The sequence below is a fragment of the Rhinocladiella mackenziei genome (assembly GCF_000835555.1).
Source record: "Rhinocladiella mackenziei CBS 650.93 unplaced genomic scaffold supercont1.2, whole genome shotgun sequence".
Lineage (NCBI taxonomy): Eukaryota > Fungi > Ascomycota > Eurotiomycetes > Chaetothyriales > Herpotrichiellaceae > Rhinocladiella > Rhinocladiella mackenziei.
The window spans coordinates 726143-746968 of NW_013550603.1; the positions used below are offsets into that span (position 1 = coordinate 726143).

The following is a 20826-nucleotide window of genomic DNA, read 5'->3' on the forward strand; positions in this document are numbered from 1 at the left end:
CGTACTCGAAGAGGCTGTATCTCAGCACTGTAGCTCCAACTGCAGGACAGGAGTCACCAAAACAATCAGCTGCTTGTTATTTACGAAGATACAAGTAGCTGGGCTGAACTTATCTATTCCAGGGAAGGCATTACTCGCTTTCTTCTGCCATTGCAACCCACCCTTGACAGAGGAGGCTGACCTGGGTGGTGGTGAAAAAGCAAGATTGATGATTCCACACCCTTGTAGGCTTAGAAAGCCTATGGGGAACAGCCGCCACTCGGTTCCCGACCTCTTCTTCTTATCGTCCTTTTGGTCCTAACAGCGCCGCAACTTTTTCTACCCAAAGATAGCCTTTGAGAGCAGATCGTTCTCGTTGACCTATTGGCACTCATCTTCAAGACTGTTTCTCATGTGTTGACCGTCACACTACCAGTGGGTCAGCGTGTTGCCGTGTGTGAGAATGGGCCTCCTACTTATACTTCCTTGTTCATTCCCATTGTCCTGTGTGTCTTTCTTGTCCTTCCGGCCGTTTTCCGGTTCTGGTCGAATCTGTTGGTCATCTTTACAAACTCATGAATGCTCTTGACTACTTTTATTTCTCTCTGGGCCCGTCCACCTGTTTATCCTGATGGTCTTTTTGGTCGGACCATGCTCCTAGCCAGTATGCAAGATCACCCCATCGTGGTTATGTGGTTATCTTCAGCGCATCTCGAAGGCGTAGGACTGAGGGAGGATTGATTGAATGAATCTATCTGAGCGAGGCGCAGGCGACAAAAAGCTACGAAGGCTGCGGTGACCAGGCTAAACCAAGAGAAGGTTCTTCCATTGTGGGCGTTGAAAGAGAAAATGTTGCACTGTCTCGGGCTCACGGTCGCCGTGCGCACACATCTGATTCCACGGCGTTGATGTGAGCCAGATATGAGTTGAGGCAACACTCGCCGGTTCGCAATTGGGCGAGATGACCGGCGATCGTCCTCGCGTGTGAACACCGGGGATTGCTCGGTCGATATGGTGCTGGAAGTGCTGCCGTTGGACGGCAGTCGTAGGCTGTTTGGCCTTCTCGATCTGTGCTTTGGCTTCCTGTCGTACGGCCGTCGCCAACCGGGGAAGATGAATGACGGAGCGATATCATCTGTTTTTGTCGCTTCTCGTACTTGGTCATGGGCTGTTTCGTTCAAAGGTACCTCTGTACGTGCGGGCGCTCAGCAAAAAACGATCTCTACGCCTTCTCGTTCTCTGACGCAGTGAGCACTTGTCCAGATAGCGCATAGCAGAGACTGGCTGCTCTGTCGTTGGATGTTCTTCACTGACTTGAGAGCGGATTGGCTGTGCCAGAAGATGGCAAAGGTCTTTGACCTTGTTCCAGGGCCAACAACGTGGCGGTGTGCGATGGCCACAACGTAATAAATGGCAAAAGTGTCTGCAAAATAGACACTGAGATTGTCTTGTTTGCTAATGGTCTCACGGAGTGTAACATCGCGATGTGCCACGCCAATGCCGGCTCGGTTACTCCGTGCAGAGCCATCGGTAAAGAAAGTTTCCACTCGAACGTCACTACTATCCCTCTCGGCTTGTGTGATGGCCTGTTCACGATTCTCGCCGATATGAACCGCCAGCCGGTCGCTCCATGGTGCTACTGTGTGCGACTCGATAGTTTCGAGTCTAGATAGGTCGATGGTGCGGGAATGCTGTACGTACCGCTGCAGAGGCGAAATCAGACGTTTGTTGCGTAGATCGATGCGTTGTCTACATTTCCAGAAAGGGATGCTATTCTGGCAGTATGTGCCATTTAATCCATGCCCGAAGTGATTGTCGGTACCATCTTAACGCCAGCAACTCAATGTCCGCTTCTGCTTATACAATAGTCAGAGCTACTGTGCGATATGTTTCCGCAATATCCGGTTCCGCTCTCCGGTGAATTAGTTCGAGCAGTTTCATCATTCTGCCTTCCCAAACGAATGAAGCATAGCCGATGATCGACGCTATCGTCACCGTAAAGGGGTCGTCAAGCGGTGCATGGGTCGCAGTGCTCGTAGTTGTTTCAACGCCATAACCGCCCTTAGGCCTCGCTTGGTGATGCGTGCATAGTGTTTGTTGAGAAGAGCGCAATTGGCGGGCCATGATCACGCCCCAAGATTTTGGCAGACTCTTGTGGTGGCACTTGTTCGCCTCCTACGAGAACTGGACGATCACTCCAACAACTAGGGGCTCGAGTAAAGTGGATGAAGATGGTCTCGCTTATACTGACAGACCACCTCGGACGTTTAAGGTGGCCGGAGTTGTGCCACTGCGCAAACCCCCTTTTCTTCAACGCCGATCTGGTATTACAAAGTGTGATCAATGGAAAATGGGGGCTCGATAGCATTTGTGGATGGTTACCCTGCATGGGTTGTGGGGCAGGCCCCCCCCCCAAAAAAAGGTTGTAAGCTTCAAGCGAGAAGTCGAAAAATGGCAAAGCCATTTTTTTTTTCACCACCGACCACGCTGCTTGGTGAACAGCTTGCTCCACTTCGGTCATGGTCAGGGCGATGTCGGGAAGCTGACCATCCGTACCTGGGCTCGGCGTGAGAGGTGTGTCTACCAGCCCCGTGGGAGGAATGTCTCCATTGATGTATGTACAATTTCTTCGTCCCCTTCAACGATGCTCTTCAACTGCAATCATCACTCATTGTAGTCGCGTACTTGTCCTCTTTCATTGCCAACATGGCAACTCGCAAAATCCTCGTAAGTAGTGCGACAGGCAAGCAAGAGAGCGCGGTTATCAAAAGCCTACTTGCGAATCCACCTTCCTTCGACTTCGACGTGCTCACCCTTACACTCAAGGCCGCCTCATCAGTTGCCAAATCCCTTGCCACCAACTCGAAAGTCAGCCTGATCGAGGCGATCTTGGTGATTGTGCGAACATGAATGTGTCAGGTCAGTATGGGGTGTGTTCTGTGTCACGGTTCCCTCGATGAAGAAGCACTTTGAGAATCCGGAGACAAAGCAGGGAATGGATCTAGTTGACGCCGTCATTACGAATGGTGTGAGATATTTAGCCTTTACCTTCGTTCGATCGAGGTGGTCTAGAGTAGTCCGAGGTGGTGCTCACGTGACATGTTCTAGGCCTAGTTGGGACTAGCCCGCTAGAGCGTTCGTCGACTACTTCTTCTACCCACACAACCCTCAGAAGAACAAGACACGGCTAGACCACAACGACTACTTCAGTCAACCTTTGCCATTGCGGTATTCCCTTCTTCCTTCTCTTCCCTCTCCTGTCCCAGATATGACATGGACGCCACGAACGCTCTTCATTTCATAAGCAAGGATATCGTTTAGGACAACGAGAACATATGTAGTGTCTAACCTACTATAGTACTGTAGCGGGGTACTATGTGCATAGATTATGTAAGGAGAAAACAGACAGGGGCGGGCAGAGAGTCGGGGAGTGCATCGCGAGTCTTTCTTAGTTGGTTTCACGGGAGATACGCAAGGAAGATAGAAAAAAAATGAAGTAAGTAGAACTTCGTGTGTGTGGTTGCTCAATGATCCTGGCACCGACATCCTCCCTACATGAGAAGTACTCAGGTGCTAAACCATTCATCACCTCTACAGTACAACGTTGAAAAGCATCTCAAAGAAAAGGCCAGCAACACAGATATGACTTAGACCATCTTACGACCATAGCTTTCATAGAGAACCTTACTCCGGCGACAAGCCGTTCTAACTGGTCGCCACCGAAGACCTTGAGAGGTGTATACCGCCAAGATGGGCAAGCACGCAAATAATGCTATCAATCTGGCTGGCGACGAACTCACCGAAGCCCAAGCCAACAAAGTCTTTTGGATTGCGAAGTCTTGGGCCGTCCCACATCTCAAGGCCGCTGGGTTTACGCCGGTCCTCCGAAGATGTTGATTTCCAAAGGGTAAACTATGTTCAAATGGTTCGTTTAATCATGGATATGGAGCCAACTTGACTCAATGCCGGCTGATGAGCAAAAATATGCTGGATTCGGGGACTGGCTCAGGGAGGAAAGTGGTTTCAAGCTTTGAAATTGGGGGGTAAGTGGAAGTTAATTCATGATGGTGATGCTACAATGGACTACGACAACGTTCCACAATTTTTCATTGTCGCGGAATTGGGAAATGGGACCCTCATCTCGAGCATTCATGTACAGTCTTAGCATGGAGCATGGAGTCCAACTGTTGGCCATGGGCCCCGTCGTTAATAAGTTGAGCAATTCGAGATGGATCTGGGCACGGATACGTATGTAGTTACAATCAACCTTGGCGTGTACCTTCTAATCTGCCCTTTCGTAGCATCAGCTGAGCTGACGACTACGTCACTCCGACGAACTCCCGTACTCCGATCTAGCCAGGAAGTGATTGGCGAGGTGCGGAGACGACAACACAAGGTTGATAGCCTAAGCGATGTCGTGCGAACAGAATTTCTTGGTACTCGTCTCACCAAAGTTGATGGCCAGACCCATAGGCGCGAAGAATATTATGGGACAGGGGTTCCCATCCAGAGCTCTCAGCGTATCCATAGTATGGTTTTTGCTATTGTTGTACCATGGAAATGCTTCCAGACTGTTGCACATAGAAACAGATGTTTCCATCCAAAGGGATTGGTAGAGAAGCGCAGGTCCAGCCGGCGACAAAAAGGGCTGCTGTACCAATGCAAGACACAGGTAGCGGAGCCTTGGAGGCCATGATTGGCTAAGAATGCAGCGCTAGTACTCTTTAGCATGGCACTAGGACTGATTTGAAACACACACTAATGTTTGAAGTGACCACTTCCTCGAACCTCTCCCCTTCCCCCTCCCCCTATTCCGAACTCTCTTTCCCACTGATAGCTATCCATCACACGACCTCTCTCACAAAGAGATGAAAGGGGTCAGAAGGAGCCTCTACTCATGCCAGCAGCCTGTCAGGCCGTCTACCAGACTCCTCTGGCAGAAAATCAGCCAAGAGTTACTTCCAAATGGGCACCTGCGCCATCACCTACTTCATCACAATACTACACTAGCATCAAGAATAATGCTATACTGACAACCGAGAATATCAGGATATCGTCTCCACAGTCAGATCGGTATCGGTTTATTCGCAGATCGACAAAAAATATCCCGCACCAACCAAGTCCACATCCGCCACCCCAGCACGCCACGCAAAGGTCCAGGCTCTGAAACGCCAGCCACTTCAGGTACAGATCCCTAACACTGCATGATGCTATCCACTCTGAGCAAGCATTGGCTACGCTTTGCCATACTCTATCTAAGGCTTGTCCACCTTCCCACACCTTCCTCGAGCATTGCTATCCTGTAGGTGGGCAATGTCGCCGTTCATCCCGCAACTCCCTATCCTGGCCAGGGGTCCGATGGCATGGATCAAGCCTTGACCTTTCAAACGATTCCATCGTCTCCTTGCGCTTAGATGCCGATCGAAATTCCCGTATCCGTTGCTCCACTGTCCATCTGGTGGATAACAAGTCTTGACTTTGTGAACGACTGACTGCCTTACGGCCTGTTCCACCACCCCGGCGTCCGCCCTCCTCCACAAGTAAAGTCTCGCTTATCGTCCTACCATTCTTTCCATTGTTCTCTCCACCAACACAGCACAATGCTTGCCAAAGCATTGTCTATTTCTTCGTTCTAAATTGTCGATGCCTACTCTGTCACTCCTTTGAACATCACCTCTTTGTTTGTTCTTTCACTCCTTTGCGACGGCCGTGCCGATTATTTTTCTGCAATCTTTTTGAGCCTCGACATTTCGGGCAACCAATCCTTTCCAACAATATCATACTCGACGAGTATATTCGATCCTTTAACCATCAGAATTCACCATTCCTTCTCCAAAACCCCCCTCCGTTTTTATAAGCCCAAATCTCTGGTTCCTGGTCGAACCGAATACTACACTTCGCCGGCCGAAATCACTGATTATCTTCTCCTACGCCGAACTCTTCTTATCCTCGACAACCACCTCCATGATCCTCAGCAAACCTGTACTGTGTAGCACCCTTTTGGGGTTGCTGGCCACAGCTCCTGGGACATCGGCTCATACCTGGATCGAACAGTTGATGGTTCTTGCTCCGAATGGTACTATGGTCGGTGAACCAGGCTTCGCCCGGGGCAATGTCTTGCGTGGCACTTCTGGTTTCAGTGACCCAGCCATGGTCAACCTGATTCCACCGGACGGTCGAACAATCAATGACATCCAACCAGCCGACCTGATGTGCAAATCTACCCAAACTTCTCAAACTCAAACCGATGGTAGCCCCAGACTGCAGGCAGCTCCTGGCTCCGCCGTTGCTTTGAGATTTCAAGAGAATGGTCACGTTACTCTTCCCGACAACCAACCCGGCAAACCTCCAAATCGAGGAACCGTCTTCGTCTATGGTACCACTCAGCCAAGTCCGGATGATTCTTTCCTTGCCATTCATCGTGTGTGGAATGCGGATGGTACCGGTGGTGATGGACGTGGTGTTCTTCTATCCACTCGAGACTTTGATGATGGTCAATGTTATCAAGTCAATGGTGGTCAAATCTCTCAGCAACGTCAGCAACAATTCCCACATACACCCAACAGTCTGATGGGTGCCGATCTTTGGTGCCAGCAAGACATCGAGATTCCGTCCGATGCTCCGACTGGCCAGCCTTACACGCTCTACTGGGTGTGGGATTGGCCAACTCTACCGGGGACGGCCGGTTTCCCCGATGGCAAGCAGGAAATCTACACCACGTGCATGGACATCGACATTGTAGACGATACCGGTGTGGATCCTGTTTCCAAGGTCCAAGCCAGCTATGCTCAAGGTCAACCTCTTGAAAATGCTGGTATTGCCGAGCAATTGGCAGATATCGCCAATCCCACTGCCGTCACAGGTCAGACTATTCCATTTGCCCGAGGCTCCACTTCATTTTCTTCTCGGTCTGTACCGGCGACTGCCTCTCAATCGCTAACATCTTCTCCTACAGGTTCCACCATCGGATTCTCAGCATCGGCCACAGGTCCCGTTCCGGGAGGTGCCAGCGAAGCTAGCGTCGCCGCTGCTACCGAATCCCAGACCGGTGTCCCTGGCTTCTTGAGTGTGCATACCGGCTCTACTGCTGGTCCTGGTCTTGAAACTCAATCGTTTACCGTCATTCCCATCAGCGTGACCGCCACCGATGGCGCACAGCAACCTCAACAGACTGATGGCTTTGCTCAAGACGGTAGGGGTAGTAATGGTCGTGGCGATGACAGCGACGGTACGGCCACCATCGAAATTGATTCGTCTTCCCCTTCTTCTATTTCTGTTGTGCCTTTACTGATCGATTTCGATGATGATGATACAGGTGCTCAAGTCACTCCCGCAGCAAACGCCAATGCTGTCGTTGCCACGTTCACTGAGTATGAATCTGTCACCGAGACACTTTATCAGACTGTGTACAACATAGTCTACACCAAGCGTGACGGTATACCTCCCTTTCCCATGTCTCAACGATTCACCTGGTGCTTCCCCTACTGGTGGCTATCAAAGTGGTCATGCAGCCCCGACAGATAGGGTGCGTTTCCAGGGCTGGCACCCCCGAAACAAGACTCATGGCCCCGACGATTATTCCGGCCATGGAGGTCCTCGAGAAGGTGGTGATGGAAGCTACCGGTGACGATATCGTGGTAGTTTCTCGCACACTAACTCGTCGAACTATCCCAAGCCATCGTCCTCTGCCATGATTGTGTCGGGCACTGACGTCCTTGGATACAAACCGGGCCCCGCCCAGACATCGACTTACTCAGCCATGCCCTTCCCACCTCTCCCCGTTGATTCTGCATCGGCCTCCGAATCTGTCCCTGCCTCTGCATATCTCTCCTCTTCTCAATCTTCCATCCCCACTCAATTCTCTGAACCTGCAACGCTGATTGTTATCCCCATCTCAGCATCTGCCCCTGCGCCTACACCCGCGCCTGTCATCAATCCTCGCGCCCCAACCCCAGCTCTCGCCGCCGACGATGTCCACTGCTCAACCGCTCATTCCGTCTTCCGCTTACGTGCACGCAACCCCTTCGCCTGGCTGGGCAGGAGATCAAGCGAGACACCAGAGGCCATGCAGTCTTCATAATCAATTCACGCTTCGCGCGTTGACGGTGGAACCTAATTCCTTGGACACGCAATGCTGGAAAGCGGGAGTACCGAGAAATGAGGAAGGGAGAGACAAAGGAGAGAAAGAAGCAGACGATGGTGGCGTTGATTGAAGATGAAGGCGAACAAAAACATTACGAATGGGTGCCATGGCGATATTCTACGATGTGGGTCGGAGATAATGCGATGGCAAACAGTGGGTAGGTGGATGGAATCATATTAGGGAAAAATCAGGTGTTGGAAAATTGAAAAGCATACATTGATCGACAGTGATAGTGATAAGCATATGAGACCAGACATATGAGAATCACGAGTCCAAAATCACAAATCACATTCAACTAGGAATCCTTCATGCTTCTTGAAATTATGAACATATGCATCGTAGATTAGCCAGCAGAATCGAAGCGGATGAGTTTCGAGGCTCTTGATCCACTGTTTGACATCGGGATTCTTTGCGGTCGGGAGAAATTGAAAGTCAGAGCACCAATTCCTGATTAGTTATTAATAGTGTTGCCTAATGCTAAGGCATACCCAGCCCAATCCTGTTTGTACCGAGAACACCAGTTGATAGGAGACATTCATTTCCCATTAGAACGCGACATAATTACTTCAAGCTCAAACCAAGAATCGCCAAGATAGAGAGTAATCCGAAACCGGAGTCTATGCGAGCCACATCCCTCAGCTGTAGCCGCAGTATACTTTTCGCCGAACCACTGATGGTGGTATGTTGCAAAATCGTACGTACACGTGGCTCGCGTAGGAGTTCGTTTTCATTCAAGAAGCTTTGATGGGTTTCGTGTATTCGAGCTGCGTGCCCCAGATATAATCCCAGAACTTAGAAGTCACACCAAATCTATAAAGCAATTGGTCAAATATTGTTACTCCTGACACCAAGAATTCACGGGCGGGGAAAGGAGATGGTACTCACCCTAGTTCAAAATTCTGATAGTGATGGGCTAAATGATACTTCTTTAACTCTTGTACATAACTGGGCAATTGGTGATGATGCAACCAATAGTGTGTGCAGTCATAGCAGATGTAGCCGAAGACCCCGCCGGAGAAGACAGTTACGGCAGCATACCAATTATACCAGAACACGGCGTGTGCGAGCTTGTAAAACGGTGTGGCGAGGATGAGGAATAATGCCGGTGGCATGACTAGTCGATATCGGTCCATAGGGAGATAGTGGTGGATGCCATGGAGAATAAAATGGAGTGTCAACGCCACCGGGTGATCGGGCATAAGTTTGTCGACATGGAACAGGAAGCGGTGCATCAGATATTCAACCAGCGTCCAGAGGAAGAGACCGAGACTCCAATATGCCACGCCTTCAAAGGGAGAGGGTAGGTTGGTGATTCCCAGGAACGAACCATAAATGACCGGTGGAAGCCAGAGAGTGGGCACCACATACCACGCCGTCTTGCTTAGTGGTTCAAGGAAATTTCCAAAGAGCGGTGCGGAAGCACCTCCTCGATAATGTCGCGGTCGATGGACTTGTTTGAGGTAAAATTCTTTCGAAAATTTGCTGAAGAGCATTTGCGGGAACAGCGGCTTGTTGAGATCCAGGAACTTGTGCGTCTTCCAATCTTGGTCCAAGTCCGTCTCTTTCGAAAGATCCTCGGCGGAAGACATACCCGTTGAAGCAAAAACGGTTCGAGAAGAAAGTTCGTCCGTCTGTATTCCTGGGACTTTCAATGGTTCCTTGCCCTCTGCTGTCGCAGACAATGGTACCACTTGATCAGGATGTGAAGAGTTAACTGCGGTTTTCAGGGCAGGGTCGTCAGCGACGAACCCAACGAGGCTCTCTTCGAGGATTTCGTAGGCAGCTTCGGAATGGAAATGTGAGACCGCATCTTCCATAATGGCTTGGACATCCTTGCCGGCGTAATCGAGGATCAAACCACTACCACCCGGATGGTCTTCCACGAAGTCGGTGACATCGAAAACACGCTCGCCAATGGTCACATAACACGACGTTTTATTATTGTGCGTCTCGACCTCGGAGCGAAGAATTGTAGGGAGTGTCCGGCCAGGCATGTTCGCGGTCGAGTCAGATGAAGGAGGGCTGGAGGGTTGGATGGAACGAGCAAGGAGGGAGCACAGGCGGCAACAATTGGCGCTGGCTGGCTTAAAGGAAGGACTGAGAAAAGAGAATAAGGAGAACCAAAAAGAATCGCGTAAAGGAGGTGTGGACACAAGGTATTGTTTTAATCTTGGGAGTTGTCATGCAACTTCTTTGCTCGTGGCGTGTTTCCAGATGCTGGTTGACCTCGTTTTCTCTCCTTCATTTCCCATCTTGCCTTTCGCTTCCGCTTCCGCAGTCACCTGACATGATCCGGGTAAGACTGATTCAGGCAGGCAGGACTACGGTGAGGCTGAGAGGCCCTAAACGCAGAGGCTCGCGCATACAAAACCACCGGTCCATAACCATCCATCTTCAGTCTCCCTCATCGCCATCATGAAGCGGAAAAGGCCAACTCCAAAGACACCGGATGCGGCTCAAACCCAAATGCGTGACAGATCTGGATCTTGTCCAGATGAGCATGAAGACATCCACGAAGATGACCTCTGCGCCATCTGTCAACTTCTCCTCTATCGACCTGTCCGCACTCGATGCAATCACATTCTCTGTGAATCTTGCATGGCCCACTGGGCCGATGTGTCTATCACTACTCAAATGACCACTGTCGGGATTGATGATGAGGCCGTCGTCCTGCTCCCCCATGAGATCGAAACAAGATGTCCTCTTTGTAGAACCTCGACAACGTCCTCGCTGGATCCGACCAGAGAGACGGCTTTGCGGCAACGCTACCCAGTGACCTATCGGGCTCGAGAGATGGAATTTGCCACCCCTGGCGCCGAAGATTTTGCATCCAGCGTCGAAGCTTTGACCGTGTACGTCGGAAATGAGCATTCTCTGGTTCGAACAGACGGCGAATCCAACAATCGGCACCATTGGAAGTTCTTTGTCAGACCCTCCAGAGCAGATCTGATAGAAGAGGTGCACATATTCCTTGTAAGTCCCATAGCGTCGTGACTCACCACCGTCGAATCCGCCAACAGTTTGATAGCATCCTACATTCCGCAACTTCCACATCATAGTCCAATACCCGCCATACGAAGTACGCCGGCTTGGATGGGGCTACTTCACCATTTTTGCCAGCCTCATCCTAAAGCCCGGCTACTCGTGGGTAAATTCTGAGGCCGAAGATGCCCCTGATGGTGGCACCAAGGGCAAGTTGCCATTAGAGTGGACGTTAGATTTCAATGGCCGAGGATCTCAAGAAAGACTCCTGTTGAAAGTCAAGAAGGAGAAGGAAGGGCAGGAAGCGGACGATGAGGCCCAACGACAAGAGATCAGAAGATTATGGGCAAGGCAGCAAGAAACGGATCCCGACTGGGTCGAGTCCGAGGAAACCGTTGGCGGATAGGGACTAGAGAGGCGTTGTATATGTCGCGACACATTCTATCCCACCCGTGACAACGTCACTGACACTCCCACGCATGGATGATGAAGATGGCCCCTGCGGAGCCACGACGGTTCGGGTTCGGGTTTTCGCGGTAGCAGCCGTTTGACGGCCTTAGGCGTCAGGATTCTTGATGAGTTTGCTTGACTCTATCAAAGTCACGACATGGCCGTTGAAACTTTGTATAATATTCTTGAGGCGGAGTGCCTGTGAGAAAACGATGGATGAGGCTGTCTGACGAGGCTGTTCTTCCCCCACCCCTCAGAGCATGAAGCTTCTGCCTAGCTTGAGCTATCATTTGCTTTTAGTATTTTATTTCAACAACCAATCAATATAGCAGATGGATGTCGCCAGCTTGCGTGGCGGCTTATTCAATCGGATCGCATCAGATATTCGTTTGCCGAAATGGTGCACACAATGGATCGTTCGTGGCTCAGGCGATGACGACGAAACCACATGGAGAGAATACGAGCTTGGTCCAATTGAGAGTAGTCTAAAGCCTGTTTTCACGGCCCCACATTAAGTGGTTGATGTCTGGACCATGTTGAGCACTCCCATTGACCCAGGAGCTAGCCTCGACTCCTCCCGGGTCCCATTTGACGACAATATGGACTTTAAAAACACACTCCATGGACAAATCGTCTGGAAACCCTTGTGTCTCTCCTTAAAGGACGCACCATTTCTTTTCAGGTGTAGGAATTGGATCATACTCACTTCAAATTTCGCATACTGCTCTCTCGACGGAGGCAATTGATTTTCCAGCATGGATTCGGTGAAGCCAATTCCCGATGCTGAAGCAAACAAGTCATCAGGACCGTCAGGTGAAGGCACCGAACCATTCGCACAGACCAAAACGGAGACCGTGTCGACGTTTTCGGGTAACAAGCCAGCTGCCAAAAGCTCGAAGCCACGGCATCCACAGACGGCACAGAAATCTGAGAAAAAATGCCTTTCTCAATCATTGGGAACAACAATGGCCGAAAGCATCTTGTCACCAGCCAAAGATATTGAGTCGATGAATATCGTACAACGACTGGAATATATGCAGAGGGAAACAACCATGGCATCAAGCCAAGTCGAACACCATCGGAACAACACAACTGTGGTAACGACCTCGGTCACGTCGAGGGACGTAGCTACTCACCTCGTTGACAATCACATTCCTAGCCAAGTTATCTCAACATCTGTGATACCCAACATGGGTGCTACAGACTCCCTAAGTAAACCTCAAGGCCCAACTCGCCCGAAGGGAAAGAAGAATGACATTCACACTTTCACCCTGGAAGACTTTGCCGCCATCTCTGCCTTAAGCTCACTGGTCGAACGATACGGTCGAGTCTCTCATATGGGAGTTTTGGATCCCAGTTACAGCTTTTTCATGAGCCAAGACCGGCAAGCCGCATTGTACTACAAAGTGCTCAACAATATTGCGGTGGTTGGTGGGGAGCCCTTATGTTCTCCCGACCGGTATGATACCCTTTTCGAAGAGTTTCGACGCCGAAGACGACAACGAGGCTGGGGGATCGTCCTCCTCGGTGCCACCGATTCATTCATACCATACGCAGTGAAACACAAATGGGTAACCATGCGTTTCGGGACCGAGAGGGTCCTTGACCCGCTCAACAATTCTATTCTGCAAGAAAAGGAGGGCAAGAGAATCATCACACAAAACAAGCAACTACTCGATCCTAGCCGAGGAGGTATCTCCGTTCACTCCTATGTTCCCGCTCAAGGTCGAGATGAAGCTCTGGAACGACGACTCAGACACATCTATGACGAGTGGAGAGAACATCGAAACCGATCTTCTCAACCACAGGCGTACATGACGGTGTTTGACCCCTTTGCAATACCCGCCCTGATGATCTACATTTGCACAAAGGATCAACAAGGCCAACTCAACGGATTCGCAGCCTTGCGCCAAATTGGCGCCAATAAGGGCTATCACATCGATCCCTACTGTGCTCTGCCTACAGCGCCGAAAGGAATCACCGACCTTCTTGTGTTCTCGGCCATGTCCCTTCTCCAGCAGGCCGGTATTGGCTATCTGAGCCTCGGCTTCGAACCCTCCACGCAACTCAACGAAGTCACTTCGCTTTCTCGCCCGACAACCGCGATCACTAAATCCTGCTACCGTCGTGCATTCCGTTATTTACCCATCGGAGGCAAGAAAGCGTATCACGACAAATTCCGTCCAGACCTTAACCTAGAGTCCGGGCTGTACATCGTCTATCCGGAGGGAGCACCCAGTATACAGCACGCATTGGCAACTTTGCACTTTGCGAACGTCAAGGTGAGAGAGCTCTTGTGGAGAAGGCTCTCAAAGCTGTGTGCTCGCAAAGAACAGGAACATGCAAGTGAGAAAAATGAAATGGAAAGGAAACGGAAAAGAGGATGTCTTGACCCGAACAAATTTGAATCCGCCTGATCTTCCGGTTGTTAGTTGTGTTCACTAGCCCCGAGGATCTACCAGTGGCTGACTGCATCTCCACAGCCCACCCGACGTGGCTTGAGGAAAGCGAAATCTCAAATGTCGCTGTACCCGTGCAGATCATGACTGTTGAGCACGATACGATGTTCACACCGGAGTTGAAGGCATTTACGAACAAGGTAATTCCAATAATTGGCGTGGCGTATGATTAACAGTATTTTCCGGCCGTGGAGCATACGCTTGCGACGAGGGGAGATGAGAAGAATGAGAAGGAGTATAAGGCGACGGAGAGGGCAAGAAGTTGGTTTAAGGTGGTAGGTAGCATTACGATCTGCCCAACAGAGAAAAGGATGGGAGGATAACGGTGAGAAATTATAGCGCTGGGATGGAATCGTAAATGGATCAGAGGCTAAATCAAAGAAATGATTTTTTTCACAACCAATACACACGATACCACTTGCAGAGAAATCTACTTAATAACATGCATATATCTCATCGCCGTCAAGTTTCCCAAATACCCAATATGCCATGCCATACCACGTGCTTTGGCCTACATCTCATGTCTTTTGTGCTGCAAATTTGTTAGGAAACAACTTCAAACTCAAACTGCCTCTTCTCCTGCTCATCCTTGGGCAAATTCCTCACGATCCAATCCCACAACTCCTCCTGCTTCGCCTCATCATAACTATCCACGCTCGACTTAATCTCTTTCCTCCCCTCATAATACACGCCGCTAGTACCCGTATCATCGAGTCCGATCCACGCCAGATTTGCCCCCGACTCCTCAGGCCGGTGTATATTATGGCTTACGACGAGCCGTAAGACCGGGATCAAGGCAGGCAAGATGCGGGTGAAGAGAAACCGCAACACAGGTCCGGCTTCACGTGCAAGCCGTGTACCTGGCATCAACCCCGGGTCAAACGCGACGACAGTCCATTTCTTGTTGCTCGGCAACTTCGTGAGGCGTCTGCTTAGCGCGTAGGTCCAGAGCACATTGCACAGTTTGCTGGTCGAGTAGCGCTGGCGGCCTGGATTGTTGAGCGTCTTTTCCGTCGGATGCGCTAGCTCTTCGGCCGTCGTGTACACGGCGTCAGCGACTCCGGTCTTTTGTGCAGGATCGTGTGTGCCGCTGGATGTCACAACGATGCGCGCTTCATCCGCCATGTAGGGCATCAATAAAGGTAATAGGAGCGCGTGGCCGACGACGTTGATGCCAAATGTTGCCTCGAGACCCTCGGCGGTATATTTAATTCTGTTGGGGAATTGGAGGCCGGCATTCAACAGGAGGACAGAAAGGGGAGGAAGTTTCTTCTCGCCCCATGTTTTCACGAAGGATCGGATATTCTTGGAATCAGCCAGGTCAAGATGCATGAATTGGACGTTGTCATGGCCTCGTCTTTTGTTGATGGAATCTGCGCTTTTGTCGTGATCTGTGCGAGATGCTATGACTATGCAGTGGTCTGGCCGACGATTGGCGATTTCTGTGGCTGCATGATATCCGAGGCCGGAAGTGCCTCCTGTGACGAGGACTGAGCGGACGAACTTGGACATGGTTGGACACACGTTTCCAGTGCAGAGTTTCCCTTGTAACGATAGCTCTGAATGTAAGTAATGCTGCAGAACGAAGTATTGACACTGAGGCGTGAACGAGGCTGTATATACTTCGAGGCCGGTCCAATTATTCGTCCGCACCTTGGCCCTTTTTCCTTTTTGGGGAGCCTTTAACCCCGGACGATATTTTCTCTGGCCAAGACCGTATGTTTTAAGCGATGGTTGGAAGCCTTTGCGGGGCTCTTCCGTGGACTAAAAAAGGAGTCTATCTATCGTCATAGGTGCCCTCTTTTTGGGAGTTTGGCGTAGTCATTCTTGTTGGTCTTTGCCTCGCGGATGAAGCCTGGCGATGCAAACGACATCATATCGATCACCCGAGCATCCCGAAAAATGACGGATCACCACCCCCGTATGCGCCCATCAAAAATTCGTCAAAGAAATTGTCTCCGTTGGCCGGGGATGAGAATAAGGTTAGGCCCGGGAAGTCCCATTCAAAGACGAATTGCTCGGGGATGAACGATTCAATCGGACCTCCATTATTTCCAAAAGTCCAAAAAAAGTTCACTGGAGATTGCGGGCCTGGAACCATGTTAGTTGGGTCAACCCCTTGACTGTCTTGACCGTGATGGTCGCTTTGAAGTGCACGTCCGTATTTTTGAATGGTCAGTTGCAATACTTGCAGGTACATCCTACTGGTATGGGTTCTGCCGCCGCTGGTTGATCCGCCTCCGGCTTTGTTCAGTTCGTTCAGAAGAACATACCCATCGTCGAGGAGTTTTCGCTTAGATCGATCGTCATCCTCGGGTAGAAGTCGAGTGAGCTTCAGAAGCAACAAGAAGCAAAAGGCACATTTGGCCCAGACAAAGTCCATGGCAAAACGAAAGTGGGCCAAGTAATACTGTGGTTGGTCGAGGATGATTCGAAGATGTTTCTTGAGGGCGTCCTTGGCCATGAGCAAGATCTCGCGCTGCGTCGTGGACATGGAGGCAATGTTTTCGTTCCCCAGAGCACGTACCGCCCGACAGAGAGCCACTGCTTGTGACCAATATTTCTGCACTTCGAGATTGAGAAGAAGAACTGGAGTTTCGGTCGTGGGCGATCGTTTCATGATATGTTCCCAATCGTTATACCACACATCAAGATCTATTTGAGCGTCGCGAACCATATCCGTGACTTCATCATCGTCAAATTCTTCACTGTTGGACAATGAATCGTGGATCCCTGCTCGTAGGGAATTCAGCTCGACTTGGGACAACAAACGGAGATCGAGGACTGTCGAGAATGGTTTGTCAATCAGGATTCGGCACCGGCGTGCGTCTCCTCGCAATTGAAAGCTTCGCAAATTGCCTGCGTCAACACGCAGGATTTGCTCTAGGACCATGAGCTGAAACCAAGCTCGAGCCTGTCTCATCAACATGGCCTCACTTTCGTCAAACATTGGCGTCTCTCTGTTGTGGACCGGGGTTCCTTTCCGCACAAGCCTCTTAGTCAACTCCTCATACGAATCTGGAAGACCAAGGTCGAGTGCCATTCTCGTCGCGAATGCTAGGAGCAAGGACCGCTCGGAGGCATAGCAAGCCGTCACCAGCAAGGCTTGAACAGTCTCCAATGAGGCGTGCTCTGGCTTGACAATGATAAGATTGAGCAGCTTCTTGAGATGGAAATCAAGAAGATGGCAGATCTGGGAGTCGGCATCACTCAGCACACCACATCCAACGGTGACAATTGCGTCCAAAAGCAACGCACTTCTTGCGCTGATGGAATTGAAAGAATCATGGAGGGGGTCGAATATCGGCACATAACGATCACATCCTTGAAAGAAGGCGTTGAAGAACAATTCGGCCTGTTCGGTGCTGATTAAGCCTTTGGCGACAAAACTGGGAACGGAGGGAACATCCACTTCAAATTGGGATCTGGTTCGCTTGCGTGGGAGTGAACTGGTGATCGATCGCATGTCGTAATTTCCTCGCACTGAAGAGTCTGTGGTCTGTTCAGGTGGAGAGAAAGAATTTGTTCTGGCACTTAAGGCGGTTGGGGCATTGATGGCAGCATAGATACCGTCTTGTTGAACGTCGAGTCTTTCTTTCAGGCGTTGTATCTCGTTTTGGAGAGATTCGATCTTCCTGACCAAACATTTCAGCGCCTTTATTCTCAGAGAATCGAAACCCGATCTTACTGTTCGTTTGGGTCTGGTGGTTTTTCAACGAAGACACAGATTTTTTTCAAATTGCGACATCTGCAACCAGGTTCAGATCAGGACAACAACACTGCTAGACCATAAAATTCCTACCGAGAGCAAGGCCTCTGTCCATCGCACCTGACCTTAGATGAACGACAGGAGCCGCAAGCTTTCTGGCGGCCAGTAAGAATAAATCTCTTTTGCGAGGGAAGGTTGGGGAAGGCTGGCCGGCTTCGGAATGGCCTACATACGGGAACTCTCTTTTTATTGGTCATCACTGGCGAACTTGGTATCTCACGAGCCATAACCGAAGGCTGATGGCTCGGCTCTTCAGATGACTCCGATATCATGAGTAACAGAGAGAGAGAGAGCGCGAACGAAGGTGGGCTTGATTTCTGCTTTAAGAATAAAAGTTAAGAATCCGAAAGTCTTGCTCCTGGGTAATGGGCCCCGAAGCGGCGGAGGTGGAGAGTGACCCCATATTAGTATTCCTTCGATCTCCCCAGCGCCCCTATCCTTTCCCTGGCAAGGCGCGAAACAGTGACCTGTGGGGAAGAACCTCCCCACATCTATACCTGTTCGACCCTGTTCATTTTGTTTGATGTGTGGTACGAAGGGTCGTCTTTTCTAACCTGTGCACGAACTCGTCATGACCCAGCGGTGAGACCAACGATGTACTACATTGTTACTAAGATTGTTAAGGAACAAACCCCCCGGGCCTGATAGATCGCTTTTCGAGGCCAAAAGGAACCACATGTGCTGCCCTGATCCTGGTTGACAACCTAATACACGAAGATGAAATCTTCGTTTTCCCAGTCTGTCTTATCCTCAAAGGCATGTTGCCCCAAATCATCATCGTTCTGCTCACCATCATGTGGGCCTGTCTCCGCTTTGACTCTCTTCATTGACTTGTCAACCGGGACGGCTCGTTTTCCCATACTTTCTCTTCTCTTTCCATGCTTCTTGTTGAGGATCATCAAGTAGAAGACTTGTGCCGCGTAGAGGGCAATGAGCACGACGAAAAGAGCGAGGCTGGCCAAAGAGAATTAACTTAAAGTCCCTTACAGGTGGAAGGAGTCACTTACTTGGACAACAATCCTCTATGGTAGAGAGGAGCTTCTCCAGTCGTGTAGAGATTTGGACCAAGCACGTTCCCAGCACACTGGAAAACAAAGAGCACACCGGTTGTGACCTGTATCAACCTTAGCTCCCGCTTCGAGAACGTCCCAAGAAATTCACCTTTTTCTTGGTCTCCCCAGCGGTGTTTCCGGCACTCCAGGAGTAGATTAATGGCGCTTCCATCGGTTAGAGTCGCGGTCAATGACAAGAAGAGAGTTCTTACTGATTCCAGGGTAAACAGAGATCTATGACTGTTAGCCGAGTTCACGAAGCACGAAGGTAAAGGTAATCTTACCATATAGTATGCGACCAATAAGGGCGCTTTGGCCGATGCATCTCGTGGCAGGTATAGCAACATGACACACCCGGCAATGGGTGGAAGGCTGAGAAAAGCCAATACAGGTGATTTCATTTTTAGCACGGTTGCGAGCCACGCTCCTCCCATCGTTGCGATCAGCTGTACAGCTCCGAACGGCATGTTGAGCAGAATGGTCTCGAACTGATCAAAACCAAAGTTTTTGACAATGAGCGGTCCGAATGTGCTAATACCGCCTGACGGGACTGAGATGGAGAACATCATTGCAGCCCATAACCAAGTCTTGACGTCCAAGGCGGCTTCCTTGACATGAGCCCATTTCCATTCGTTGCTTTCAATACCTTGGTTATTGGCTCGCATTCTGAACCCATTAGTTCCTCCCGTTGCTCATGCGAAATTGGATTATCCTACCTTTCGATTGCCACCAATTTTTCGTCTCCCTTGAAAAATCGCGCCGTCACGGGAGAATCGGGGAGAAACCACCAGACCAGGGCAGAGTAGACCACTGTTATCAAGCCGAAAAAGAGGAATATGATCTGTATTGCGTCAGAATCACTTCCTCGACCGGTTGAGAGCCGCAGATGTACCTGATACGATGAGAGACTGTCGGAGTGGATATGGCCAATTCCCCAGGTCAATAAGGAGCCAAAGATGTTCGTAATACCGTTCATAGCATACCAGGCACCAAGCCTCACTGGTTGTTCACGTCGGCGCCACCACATCTGAGTGAGAGCAATGAATGCAGGAGCTTTCCGGACAAAGTTAGCGGCACATCTCAATCACACGATACGCAATCATCTCTCACCGACTCCTGCTTCGAACAACCCCAGGAATAAACGGCAGGCGAGCAAGCCGCCGAAATCGTGGGCCGCCGGCATAACGGACAGCGAAATGCCCCAGAGCAGAACAATCGCTGCCAGGAACTTTCCGAGTGGTAACTTTACCAGGAGGTATGCAATCAGTGGCTGCGCCACGAGCTGTGCCAGATACACAACAGCGCCCAACCAAGAGTATTGGTGGCCCACGAGGTTGGTTTCTTCCACCAAGCCGAACACGGAGGCGTATGCGAGGGTCGCTTTATCCAAAGCCTGCAGGAAATATGTCCCAAGCACGACTGGCAGGACAAAAAGATCAATCTTCCTTAAGACCATTTTGTTGTTTTCTGGTGTAAGGACGGCACGTTGTCCCGATTCAATCAAGATCTTATTGGCTTTGTCATTCCGCAGATTCGCCTCAACATATTCAGCCTTGGACTCGATGTGGTTGATAGGGGCTTTCGCAGCTGTCTCATCCATCTTGACGGGGCTTTCTGAGGGGCTGTTTGGTAGGGAAAGATTCAACTTCTACAAAAATCTGTTACGGACGGACCGAAGAAGTTCGGGCATGATCCCTGGCCGAACAGGACAGAGCCAAACATATATGCTCCGTACTTCCCAAGCCATGCTGGCGGATTACCCGCTCTCGGGACCATCACCCGGGTTGAGGTGGTATGTTCACCTCAAACGTAACCAGGGTATCAACAAACATATCGATGTCCCCATATTCGAGAACGGCAGATATGCTGAGGGGATGTTTTGTCTGGGGGTCCCACAACGCGGGGTCTATCCCGAAAGCGGATCGGTTTTCGGATCCAAACAGCGAAATCCAAGAGCTAGTGGAGAGGGGAAATTGGTATGGTCAGATGTTC

The 20826-nt window shown here is 50.4% G+C and overlaps 10 protein-coding genes across 10 annotated transcripts; 5 read left to right on the plus strand and 5 right to left on the minus strand.

The window, feature by feature from the left end:
- Positions 1–1836: 1836 nt before the first annotated feature.
- Positions 1837–2103, minus strand: Z518_02063 (uncharacterized protein; the record flags this gene model as incomplete). The annotated part of the gene is made up of 1 exon (XM_013419092.1): positions 1837–2103. One exon carries the CDS (start codon positions 2101–2103, stop codon positions 1837–1839), a length of 267 nt encoding a protein of 88 aa, XP_013274546.1.
- A 582-nt stretch (positions 2104–2685) lies between these two features.
- Z518_02064 (uncharacterized protein) lies at positions 2686–2889 on the plus strand (the record flags this gene model as incomplete). Its single annotated transcript, XM_013419093.1, has 1 exon — positions 2686–2889. The coding sequence occupies one exon, from the start codon at positions 2686–2688 to the stop codon at positions 2887–2889; it is 204 nt and encodes a 67-aa protein (XP_013274547.1).
- A 3054-nt stretch (positions 2890–5943) lies between these two features.
- Positions 5944–7503, plus strand: Z518_02065 (uncharacterized protein; the record flags this gene model as incomplete). The annotated part of the gene is made up of 1 exon (XM_013419094.1): positions 5944–7503. The coding sequence occupies one exon, from the start codon at positions 5944–5946 to the stop codon at positions 7501–7503; it is 1560 nt and encodes a 519-aa protein (XP_013274548.1).
- Positions 7504–7669: 166 nt separating this feature from the next.
- On the plus strand, positions 7670–8059 carry Z518_02066 (uncharacterized protein; the record flags this gene model as incomplete). Its single annotated transcript, XM_013419095.1, has 1 exon — positions 7670–8059. The coding sequence occupies one exon, from the start codon at positions 7670–7672 to the stop codon at positions 8057–8059; it is 390 nt and encodes a 129-aa protein (XP_013274549.1).
- Positions 8060–8853: 794 nt separating this feature from the next.
- Z518_02067 (uncharacterized protein) lies at positions 8854–10116 on the minus strand (the record flags this gene model as incomplete). The annotated part of the gene is made up of 2 exons (XM_013419096.1): positions 8854–8932; positions 9008–10116. The coding sequence occupies 2 exons, from the start codon at positions 10114–10116 to the stop codon at positions 8854–8856; spliced, it is 1188 nt and encodes a 395-aa protein (XP_013274550.1).
- A 421-nt stretch (positions 10117–10537) lies between these two features.
- On the plus strand, positions 10538–11510 carry Z518_02068 (uncharacterized protein; the record flags this gene model as incomplete). Its single annotated transcript, XM_013419097.1, has 2 exons — positions 10538–11095; positions 11151–11510. The coding sequence occupies 2 exons, from the start codon at positions 10538–10540 to the stop codon at positions 11508–11510; spliced, it is 918 nt and encodes a 305-aa protein (XP_013274551.1).
- Positions 11511–12309: 799 nt separating this feature from the next.
- Z518_02069 (uncharacterized protein) lies at positions 12310–14186 on the plus strand (the record flags this gene model as incomplete). The annotated part of the gene is made up of 2 exons (XM_013419098.1): positions 12310–13900; positions 13987–14186. 2 exons carry the CDS (start codon positions 12310–12312, stop codon positions 14184–14186), a joined length of 1791 nt encoding a protein of 596 aa, XP_013274552.1.
- A 370-nt stretch (positions 14187–14556) lies between these two features.
- On the minus strand, positions 14557–15525 carry Z518_02070 (uncharacterized protein; the record flags this gene model as incomplete). The annotated part of the gene is made up of 1 exon (XM_013419099.1): positions 14557–15525. One exon carries the CDS (start codon positions 15523–15525, stop codon positions 14557–14559), a length of 969 nt encoding a protein of 322 aa, XP_013274553.1.
- Positions 15526–15895: 370 nt separating this feature from the next.
- Z518_02071 (uncharacterized protein) lies at positions 15896–17479 on the minus strand (the record flags this gene model as incomplete). The annotated part of the gene is made up of 1 exon (XM_013419100.1): positions 15896–17479. The coding sequence occupies one exon, from the start codon at positions 17477–17479 to the stop codon at positions 15896–15898; it is 1584 nt and encodes a 527-aa protein (XP_013274554.1).
- A 1007-nt stretch (positions 17480–18486) lies between these two features.
- On the minus strand, positions 18487–20434 carry Z518_02072 (uncharacterized protein; the record flags this gene model as incomplete). Its single annotated transcript, XM_013419101.1, has 8 exons — positions 18487–18736; positions 18790–18896; positions 18944–18999; positions 19047–19068; positions 19119–19500; positions 19551–19675; positions 19727–19887; positions 19945–20434. The coding sequence occupies 8 exons, from the start codon at positions 20432–20434 to the stop codon at positions 18487–18489; spliced, it is 1593 nt and encodes a 530-aa protein (XP_013274555.1).
- Between the last annotated feature and the right edge of the window lie 392 nt (positions 20435–20826).